Below are 11,334 nucleotides of genomic sequence, written 5' to 3'. Positions count from 1 at the left end.
GTCTCTTTGTAAGTCATTAAGAACTTGCCTTATGTATCTGGGTGCTCCTGTATTGGGTACATATATATTTAGGATCGTTAGCTCTTCTTGTTGCATTGATCCTTTTACCATTATGTAATGTCCAACCCTGCCTTTTTTAAAAAGCTTTGGGCTTTTTTTTTTTTTCCCTTTCAAATGAGACTTTAATGAGTATCATGTGGATAAACTCTTTGCCGAGGTTTGAAAAGATCCAGAGAAACACTGTGGTAGGAACAAGCAAATCATTTTGGATGAAATCACAAGTCATTTGAATGCTTCCTCATCTGTCTGGTTGTGTCAAAACCTTTTGGCTGCATTTTCCCCCCACAGGAATGTTTTCATCTCCATGGCTAGGTAAATAGAATGTTCGTGTAGTTGCTCGATTGCTATTCATGCCAGCACAGAGTAGCGTAGAGTGACCTACTTCCAGCAGCATCCATAGAAAGCTTCACTGCTTTCCATCAAGACTGATTTAAAAAGCCACCCTCTGCTTCCCACAGCTCCCGTCCCCAACTGCCCCCAGAGACAACAAACTATGGATGCTCCAGGATGTTTATTTCCTTTCTCTCATCACTCCTGCTTCCTGTGTTGGTTCATTTTAGTGCATCCTAGCCTTTTGGCAAAGGAGAATTTAGTGGATGGGTAGCTTCAAAGGAAGTTAACATTGCAGATTTTTAGGGTCTAGATCTATAAGGGGTGGAGCCACCAAGAGAAAGATCAGGATACCCTTATCCACATAAACATAACTGATCAAAGGTTAATAATTCATTGAAAATCATTTGGAAGCCTCTATATGTGGGTGATTTTTTTCTTACTGGGAACTCTGATTGGAGTTTTAATAGGTCACTCTCATGAGTTTCAATATGACCACTCCTTACCTTATAAAACGATAGGCTGGACTGAGCTGAAACATTCCAGCATTTTGGGAGGCTGAGGTGGGCAGATTGCTTGAGTCCAGGAGATTGAAACCAGCCTGGGCAACATGGTAAAACCCATCTCTAGAAAAAATACAAAGATTAGCAGGACATGGTGGCATGCACCTGTACTTCCAGCTGCTTGGGAAGCTGAGATAGGAGAATCACCTGAGCCCCATAGGTCGAGGCTGAAGTGAGCTGAGATTGCACGACTGCACTCTAGCCTGGGCACTGGAGTGAGATCCTGTCTCAAAAAAAAAAAAAAAAAAAAAATAAGCCAAACTCCAAGAGAAACTGTCTGATTTGAAAAATTTCTGCAGAGACCTTTATCCATTTGGCACACAGAAAAATAGCAGCATGCACCTGATTTGGCGTCTAACTAGAGCCAAGTGTCATGTCTGGTTTTGTGTCATTGCATAACATGGTTAGACCTGGACAGTTCCAGTTCCTGGAGAAATCTGGTTCCATGATTTGAAGATGAGAAAGTGAGCTCCGGGGAGCTTACAGCAGTCCCCTTCTCCAGGGTTCCTGTCCAGGGCTTTCTCTAAACTGCCATTGTTTCTCATCACTGGATCATTCATGCTTTGAAGCTCTGTTGTTTTTGCCACTGAGGGCAAATGTCACCAAGCAGGGGAAGTAGAAATTCAATTTTCCTTCTCCAAGTCACAAGTGGATATTTCTATTCCATCCCAGCATGTCAGGAAGATTCTGGTTTCTTGAAAAATGAACCTCCTGTGCTTCTGTTGGATGAGAGATTTTTGAAATTTTAAGCTATTTGGCTCTAAAGCTTTTGGTCCACATAGTTCTGTGGCCATTGCTCAAGCCTGTTTGGAGAAAGAGGAATGAGAGTGAAATGTGAGGAAACAGCTCTATGGCAATGAGTTGAATACAGGAACCACAATGAGAGCTCCATTCGCAATTGTTCTCTGAACATCTTCGCAAAAGAGTTTCCTGGCTGTACTGTCTTTCATATTGTTGTTCACTTAGCCAGGCCAATATAGGCACAAACTTCAGGCAAACCATCAATGTTTCTGACATCTGTGCTGGCTGACTTTAAGCCCAGCAGGGTGTCCTGTTTTCTGTGGTTCTAACTCTGGGATGCGGGATTTTATCACTTTGGAACTCCATACCAGATGGCCTCTATGGCAAGAGGCATGAAGGCTCAGCAAGCTCAGTCCAAGTGCCATTGTTTCCCAGTTAGTCTCATTTCCTCACTTTTCCTGACTGCTCCTCCTCTCTGCATCCTTCTCCTTTGTCTGTTTTTCATCTGTCCCTCATCTTCTTTCACAGATGGCCAGGACATTAATGTGCTGCTGTCATTATGTTTATGGAACAAGTTGGGGTCTTTAGGGGATGCCTTTCCACAGACATTAAGACGTGGGTCACATTTGATTCCAGGGTGAAGATTTGCAGGATAATTAGTGATCCCCTACTGTTATTAACCCCTGACTTAAGCAGGTTATTTTCTTACAAAGGTGTTGAAAGTTAATGCCGCTGTTAATAGTTTCAGTGAGAAGACCATTATGAAACCATGTGGGAAACTAGACCTACCATCAATATCTTTCAAACTCTGAAATTAGAAGGGAAAAGAGGAAAGTAAAAAAGAACAGAAAAAGGGGGTATTTCTATCATATCCCTATCTTTGGTTACCTTAATGATAGTAAGTATCTGATAGACAAGACCCATTTGTTATTCTTAGTGTTAGACAGTAGGCTTATCACTACTAAAGTTCTGAGCTCAATCTTTATCACATAGGGAAGCTCATATTGGCTGCCGAGATAGCGTAGGGTGGAGGAGTAGCTAGATTCTATTTTTAGACATGCCTCTTTTCCCTTTCCATTGTATTTCTTTCATAGAGGATATAAGGCTCTTCATAAGACCACACTTAATAAAACTGAAAATAACCAGCAAAAGTAATAACCCAGAGACACCCTCCAACCCTAACAGCAAGGGCCCCTCATAGGAGTGCATCTTATTTGTTCTCCAACGGATCCAGTTCTTTTCAAACTCTGCTCTGTGAAACCCCCTCAGAAACCATACTAGATTTGGTTTGGAGAAGGGTTCTTAGATTAACAGCAACTCTGAAACTTCTAATTTAAGCAAAGTCTTTTAATAGTCAGTCATGGCCATCAGGGAGTGTCAACCTCAGCCTTGAAACACTGCAGGGTTAGTTCATCAGGTGCCCTCAACATGAGGCTAAAAATAGACTAGTTAATGCTTCCTCCTGCCTTGACCTCCGCAGTCACAGCAGCCTTGTAAGTACTCAGCTGGATTCAGCTTGCACTCAGCCTTGCTGGGAGTGAGAAAGGGTTCCAGAGTGCCAGGACTGCTCTAAGCCACTCTAAGCCATCCAGTGAATTAAAGCTCTTTGACAATTTTCCAGGTTAAAATACATATTTGAATTCAAATTGTCAAATTCTTTGAAAGAGGACATCATCGATCTGGCCTTCAATGAGGTTGTATTTTGGGGGAAATCCTGATGCTGACATGATGTGTTTTCTTAGCAGCTCAGTTCAGGGACTGCCAGCATGAAGGGACACCCAAAAAAGGAACAGGGCACCTGGATGATATGGGGAAGTTATAATCCCTGGAAGAGGAATTTTTGCAGTTAAGTTTCCAGTGTCCTAATCTAACCCCACAGAAAGTGCTACAAGCTCACAGTCCACAAGCTAACATTAGAACAGTGACTAAGGCTAATCTAAAAGTGATTTCATCTCACTCTCCTTCCCACTGCCTTTCCCTATCCCAGATTATTCTCTGCTGTGACTTACCCTGCCCAAGATCTCATTATTCCAATTCTGTATTGCATGCATAAGCTCTAAATTATCTTTCTTCGAAACCATGCATCTGTACCAGCATGAATGAGAGTCTTTCTCACCAGCCTGAGGTCCAGCGGGAACGTGGCCTGGCTCTTGAAGGCTCTGATCAAATCCTTCCAAGCCTGTTCCTCCTATGTGCAAAGGGAAAGGAGAAGTGGAGTTTGGGTTAGACTTAGAGAAGGCTTGACGTGGTTTGAGATATTAAACTTTTCTTTATAGGTGGTCATATGAGGCACAACCTTGTGCACTTAGAATCATAGAATGTCAAAGTTACAACAGAATCTTCAAGTTCATCAACACACAGATCCTCCTTGTTCAGATTAGAACACTCAAAGCAAGACAACTCATTGAAAGTTACTCATACCATACCTAGGCCTCCTGCACCTGAACTCGCTATTTTAGTCACTGCAGAATGTAGGATTCAAGTTATAGTGAGACCTGACTGAGTCCCGTTTGCCTGCCATTCTCTTTCAGGGTCTTTAATCATTCTAAATTGTGAACTAGTTCATTCCTCTGCTTAATAAAACTGTAGGTTACTTTCCATTGTTCTGAACTCCTTAAATGGGCATTCACAACGTTCACAGTTGCCACCAACCTGCGTTTTTTGCCACCGTCCTGGGCTGTTCTTCTCTACCTCATTCCCCATGCAGCTTAACCAGACCTCCTGTGGTTCTGCAAACATGTGTTATCCTTCTGTTCCTTTGTACACACTGTTCTCTTCATCTGGAATTGCCTCTCCAACGTTTTCTCCCATTTGGTTCCTTCCCATCCATTTATGTCCTGCCAATCCACTCTGCATTCAGCACTGCTATTGCTTCTTCGAGTACATCTTCATGGCCATGTCTTAAATTTCCTATTAGATTGAAACCTCTTTTAGAGTAGGGACCATGTAGCACAATTTGCTAAATGTGGCAAATATAGTGTGTTCCAAAAATATGTATTGTATCCAACGATAACTAGCACCCTGGTTTCCATAGATTCCTGGAAGCTCCAAACACTTAGGGGGTGCTGAGGGATGTGAGGTTTGTGGAGGAAAAGAATGGACACACTAGAAGAAGTAAGGGATATCTTCCCTTTCTGGATATCTCAGCCCCACAGCATGATGATGGTACTGGTGCTCCTGCCACCTGCAGTATCTTGAGATGACTGTGTAGGATCCTGTTGTGATTGGCTTATTCAGTGTGCTGTGGAAAAGCCTCCTGGGCACCCTCATCTGGCCTTGGGCAGGCAATAACTATCACCTCTCAAATTTGCTTTTGCAAGCCTCAGGGGAGCCTTGCATTGGTAAAGCAATTTCCAAGCTTTTCCTCTTCCTGAGATATTCTGCCGGCATCCACACCAGTATGATTACATTGATGTTCCAAGCTCTGATTTCAGTCCTATCAGTGAGGAAACTCACAAGACACTTACTGTGCCCTGTGTGGGTTTTCATTGGTTGACCCAGGCCAGATGTAGCATACGTAAGTAAGTTCCTGGTTTAGCATTATAGTGCTTCTGTGTCAGATCTGCCAGAAAAGAGAAAAAAGCCAAGAAAGAAGCTATCATTAGGTAATTATCTTGAAACTGAAGAGGAAGAGGGCAGGCATGGTACCCTCTTCCTTTCATCCTTTGGCCTCTGTGGTGAGTCTAGTCCAGACAGAATCATGAACTCACCCTCTGTAGGGATGGGCATGAATAACCTACAGGGAGGTTCAGAGGGCTGACATGGAAGCCGAGGCCAGAGGCTGTGCTCTCAGCCCACCTCCCCCTGGGGGTACTTTGTCCAACCTTCACTGTACCTGTTCTTCCATTGGTGCTACAATGCCTAGGACCCTGAAGCAGAAGACCTTCTTTCTCATAAAAAGCCTTGGACTGCTAGTAGGCATGGAACTTCTTGAGCTGATGAAATGTTCTGGGACTAGACTGTGGCTGTATAACTTTGTGAATATATTGAAAACCACCAAATTATATACTTTAAAAGGGTGAATTTTATGGTATGTGAATTATATCTCAATTCTAAAAGAAATCGTGGGATATGAAGACCTTGTTCAAAAACTTAAGAGATTGTAGCATAAAAGCTCCTAAAAGACTACATGGATTTGTCTAATCAAGTGTGCTGTCTGTCTGTGCATGCTCTGAGATTATGTCCTCTGGTATGTGTGTTGGGAGTGGAGGGGACTAATTGTTCATCCGCTTCAGCCTCTGTTCTGTGTCAGGCTGGGGTGACCTTGGTCTAGGAACCTTGTCTTGCTTCCACAGTGGAAACAGAGGTAATAAGCCTGACCTACTTGATGAGGATCTCCTGGGAAATAAAAATCTGGTTTACCAAGTGCTTTAGAGGTATGAAGATGCTAGATCCTTCTGAATAGTTGCAGGAAGGGCTGAGTGGCACTCAGATGCTATGAGACAAATCCCATACTGGGGTGGAACAGGGGCAGGCAGGAGGCTGGAGGTGTCCTGCTGTGGGTGATTTAATTATGTTATTAGGTGTCCTATTAGGAGCTATGACTGCTTGTGATTTTTATGTCTGGGTGAGGAGACAGAGTTTGCTTTCCACTGCAATGACAGGACAGGCACTCATGGGAGGAGGAGTGTGTGTTTCTTTGGAGAAGCTTTTGGGGCCTTGATGTAAAGGCATGAGTAGTGGTTGGAAGGATAAGCGCCCAAGTGGGGAGTGGGGTTTGTGACTGTCAGGCCTCCTCTGAAGAGCCGTGGGCCAGTGCTGCACCAGGCATGCACCTCCAGAGACATGCCCACAGATTTCTCCTTGCATGGAAATCTGGAAGCCTCCTTAGTAGAAAGAGAAATTCTTTTCCTGGAGAAGTCTGGTCACAGCCTGGCTTAACAAATAGCTCCATGCTTATAGAAAGCCAGGACTAGGGTTCAGGGGATCGTGCGTCCTCACACCCCTGCCCGCTGCAGCTTCCTGGATGTTTTGTCTGAATTTATGGACAGCTTAGCAACCCAGTGGGATGACCAAGTCCTTTAGGTGGTTAGGGAGGGGCCAAAGATGGAAGGGAACTCTGAGCTCTTTCTCTTTTAGCCCTGCCTCACACTCTCAAGTGTACCTTCTTCCTCATCTGTGGGATGGTAGGATAAGATGGGGAATCATATCAGTGTCTTTTGAGACAGGCTAATGACCTGTGGGCTCATATAAAGCCTTCTCATTGCCCTACCCTTAGAGGACCAGCTGGTATTATCCCTTTCCCTCATCCTTGTTCTCCTGTCAATGCCTGAACATACTTCCCCTACTTCTGTACCTATTGAAAGGAAGTCCACTTGCCCATCAAGCCCAATGCCAGTATCATCATCCTCAGAGGCTACTTTCCTCCCTTCTTCTACCCTCTACCCAGGCAAGATTACTCTTTTCTTCTGTGTTTCCACAAAACTTTGCCCCTGGTGTCACACTCATTCACTCATGGTGGGCTGCTTTGTAGAATTTGTTAAGGATCTCATTTAGATTAGTATCTGAGTACCTAGGACACTGCCTGGTGCATAACACATGTCTATTTCATGCCTGTTGAATCAACAAACTAATCAATAAATAACATCAGTTGTACCCTCCCATAAATACTGAAATATATTTATAAACATCATAAATATTTAAAAAATTAATGTTTTCCTTTTTATGGTTGTGATACTTGATGAGAAATACATTCTAAGTGTGTCTTATTAAGTCTATTTTTGTCTGTGAAGTTATTATTATTTTTGGGCCAAAGGTAATACATTTTTTGAGAAGAACACTTGCCTTAAAAAAAAATGACCAGGCTGTATGGCTCACATCTTTAATCCCAACATTTTGGGAGGCTGAGGTGGGAGGTTTGCTTAAGACCAGGAGTTCAAGACAAGCCTGGGGAACATAAGGAGATCCTGTCTCTACAAAAAATAATTTAAAAAAAAACAAATTAGCTGGGCATGATGAGGTATGTCTGTGGTCCCAGCCTCCCATTGGGAGGCTGAGGCAGGAGGATTGCTTGAGCCCAGGAGGTTGAGGGCACAATTAGCTGTGATTGCATCACTGCACTGTAGCCTGGGTGACAGAGTGAGACCCTTGCTCAAAAAATATATATATATGTAAAGCAATGGTTTACTAAAACTTTGTTCAACAGAATACTAGTTCCCTAGAAATTTGGGAGAGATGAGGTTAATCAGGTTTCTATGCTGTGGTATATTTCAAAGCTTTGACATAATATTGCTTGAGAATGCAAAAGAGAGGAACACACACACAGTGTATTTTGCAATACTACCTGACAACCAACTACAGTGCTAGGGGCATATTCAGTTTTGGTATTTTGCTATTAAGTCACTGATGCTAGTCCCGTGCCTCAATCTCCATCTCTGAGAACCAAATGAGTGTCTGTAATAAGGACCCAGTTCTTCACTGTCTTCTTCATGTGTACCAACTCTGCTCTGCAAAACTGAAGAAAAAAAAAATAAATGGAATTAAAACATTACTTTACCTGTCACAGCAAGTTAGCAAACATCTCCAGTGGACTATGCAGCAAATGATTGTGGTTTTAGAAATAACCTGCCAGCCCCAGTTGCTCTGCAGTCACCTCCCAGGACTATTCCATAAATGCCAGTTGTTTTCACAGTAATTACCAACTCTCTCCTTGGTAAATTTACTGGTATATCTAGAAATAATTGCTGGGGAACTCATACTTTCAAGTTTACAAGAGGCAAACAACCTTGTATTTACCTCGGGGGACTATCAGGTATTCAAACTGAGCTGTGTAAAAAGATCATAGAAATAAGGAGAAGCACTTGAATTTTTGCCTTGATATTTTTCTCAATGGGTGAGAGCCTGGCTTACTAGATTTATAGTGGAAAGACCTACGGGGGATAATTGTCTTCTCAGGTGTCTTATCTTCCTTGTGTTTTGGAGTAAAGTCTGACCTAACTATACATTGTTGGAAACTTCTGTTGGCTTCAGACGAAACTGGCTAATTGGTACAAGTGGCTAGGAAGAAAATGAAAAACTTGGTCCCATCTAAATTCTAACCTGTGGGTTTGGTGTTTATCCTCTAGAGATCTCAGGGAACACAGAGGATATCCCTTTGGTGCGCTGGAGGCAGCAGTGGCTGGAAAATGGCACTTTACTTTTTCACATTCATCACCAAGATGGTGCCCCAAGCCTTCCTGGACAAGACCCCACTGAAGAACCCCAACATGAGTCAGCAGAAGAGGAGCTGAGGATCCTCCATATCTCAGTTATGGTAAGAGCAGCACAGCCTTAGCCTCTCGGGCCATAGCTATGTTACCTTGATATTAAGGGTCTTGGTGTCATACGTATCATCCTATCAGACTCAACTCTGTAATGATCATTGATCATGTTAATAAGTAACTTTCCCATTTGTGGGAAATGCATCCACTTGTGGTGTAAGTAAAAATTGCAACTATTTCTAACAGTACCATTCCCCAACTGTTTTCTCTAGAAACATGCCCAGATATGAAGAATCTTTAACAAACCAGAGATAATATTAGATGAGGGCAGCCAGGCACAGTGACTCATACCTGTAATTCCAGCACTTTGGGAAGCTGAGGTAGATAGATCACCTGAGGCCAGGAGTTCAAGACCAGCCTAGTCAACATGGTGAAACCCCATCTCTACTGAAAATACAAAAATTAGCTGGACACATCTGTAGTCCCAGCTACTTGGGAGGCTGAGACATGAGAATTGCTTGAACCCAGGAGGCAGAGGTTGCAGTAAGCCAAGACTGGACGACTGCACTTCACCCTTGTTGACAGAGTGAGCCTGTGTCTCAAACAGGAACAACAACGAAATTAGATGAGGGCGATGGATTGTCATAGATGGAAATTATCCCATTAGAGTATTGGAGAATCTTAGAGTAGTTGCTCCACAAATGTCTGTTAAATGACTGACTCTCCAAGCTGCTTGCTGCTACCAAGTTCTCTTTTCTCTTCTTCCAGCCAAGAGGAAGCCAGCAAACTGGCTTTCTGTCCTCATTCAATAGAAGGCATGCCAGTAGACACTTGCACTTCTCTGTAGCTCCACTCAGATACTTTACTATTAACATTCCTTTTCCTATTTAAAAATTTGAAGCCTCAAAAAAATTGGAAGGTTCTTTCTTTCTTTTTTTTTTTTTTTTTTTTTTTTTTTTTTTTTTTTTTTTTTTTTTTTTTTTTTTTTTTTTGATGGAGTTTTGCTCTTGTTGCCCAGGATAGAGTGCAGTGGTGCAGTCGCAGCTCACTGCAACCTCTGCCTTCCCATTCAATCGATTCTCCTGCCTCAGCCTCCCGAATAGCTGGGATTACAGGCATGTGCCACCATGCCTGATTAATTTTGTATTTTTAGTAGAGATGAGGTTTCTCCTTGTTGGTCAGGCTGGTCTCGAACTACCAACCTCATGTGATCTGCCTGCCTCGGCCTCCCATAGTGCTGGGATTACAGGTGTGAGCCACTGTGCCTGATCGGAAGATTCTTGCTAACGTTCTAGGAACTCGTATTCTAGAATCTCACTAGAAAGTAAGTACTATGATGGCAGGTCAGGGTTTTTGTTTAGTGTTGTTTTGTTTACTGACGTATCCCCTGTCCCTAGAACAATGCGTTTACACAGTTGATACTTAATTAATATTTGTGGAATAAATGAATGAATTTCCCAGTGAAGAGTTAAATAAAACCTGTTACACTTGGTATTTTATGTATTGATATTGTATTGGTAAACAAATACATTGTCTGCTCTTAGGGTAGCCTAATAGTAGGTTGAGACTTGACTGGTTATTTATGAGCCATGTATGTGGGAGGGTATAGATTATTTCACTGTTAGGAAACTCAACATAGAACCAACCTGAGTCTCAGTCCAAACGTTAATTCCTCTGTTGCTCTAGTACCATCACTACATGCTATTTAGCTTTGTGTTCAGACTGAGGGAACCTGAGTGCCTTGTAGATAAAGAAAAATGTTATTTAGCCAAAGATGGAAAATCTCTCCATAAAGTCTCAGATAAAATCCCAAAATGTAAGCCTTCTATTTATTACTCAACTAGTGTCCCCATAAGTAATTGGCTTGATAGGTTGCCTGCATATACATGAGGCACTTGGTTTAAACGGTGTGGTGGAGAAAAGAGTTCTTGAATTGCAAATGTTAAGCCTTAATATCCAGATAAGGCCAGATGTCAGGCAGGTAAATGAGGTTCCTATGACTCACATTTACAAATTAATCAAGGTTTATAGCATGGGAGTTACAGGACTTGCATATCCTTATTAAAGAATGGTGTTTTTCCTCTCTGAGAAGGTTGTCTTCTTTATTGTAGCTTGTAGTATCCAGAGAATGGTAGGCTTCAGGCAGGTCAGCTTAATTGGCCCTGGGATTGACTGGAGTGATGAATTTAGAGGTCATATTGTCTTCAAATTTATAATATGGTCTGACTAAAAAGAAGAGCACAATGGTGGATTTCTCACCAGCCATCCATGTCCTGCCATCAGTGTGGGGAGCAACTGTGGTTGTGGGTGGTTTTGTTTTGTTTGGGTCCAAGAGCATTTCACAGAGGCAGTCTTTGTCACACTGATGAAATGTTTAAGGTAAAGAAAGGTGTATAGACATTTCCAAAAATAAATATTATGCTTATATTTTTTAAAAAGAC

The 11,334-nt window shown here is 42.4% G+C and overlaps 1 protein-coding gene across 2 annotated transcripts in view; it reads left to right on the top strand.

Moving 5' to 3' along the window:
• The window catches only part of ASTN1 (astrotactin 1), a 323,619-nt gene that overhangs the window by 116,289 nt on the left and 195,996 nt on the right, over positions 1-11,334 (top strand). For both annotated transcript variants that reach the window (XM_017508838.2, XM_017508837.2), the window contains exon 2: positions 8,759-8,946. In XM_017508838.2, coding sequence (XP_017364327.1) covers positions 8,759-8,946 — 188 coding nt within the window. The remainder of the gene's footprint in view (positions 1-8,758; positions 8,947-11,334) is intronic.

Source organism: Cebus imitator, unplaced genomic scaffold, assembly GCF_001604975.1.
Source record: "Cebus imitator isolate Cc_AM_T3 unplaced genomic scaffold, Cebus_imitator-1.0 Scaffold402, whole genome shotgun sequence".
Taxonomy (NCBI): Eukaryota; Metazoa; Chordata; class Mammalia; order Primates; family Cebidae; genus Cebus; species Cebus imitator.
Note: the sequence above shows the minus strand (reverse complement) of the source record. Positions and strands in the feature narration are given on the sequence as shown.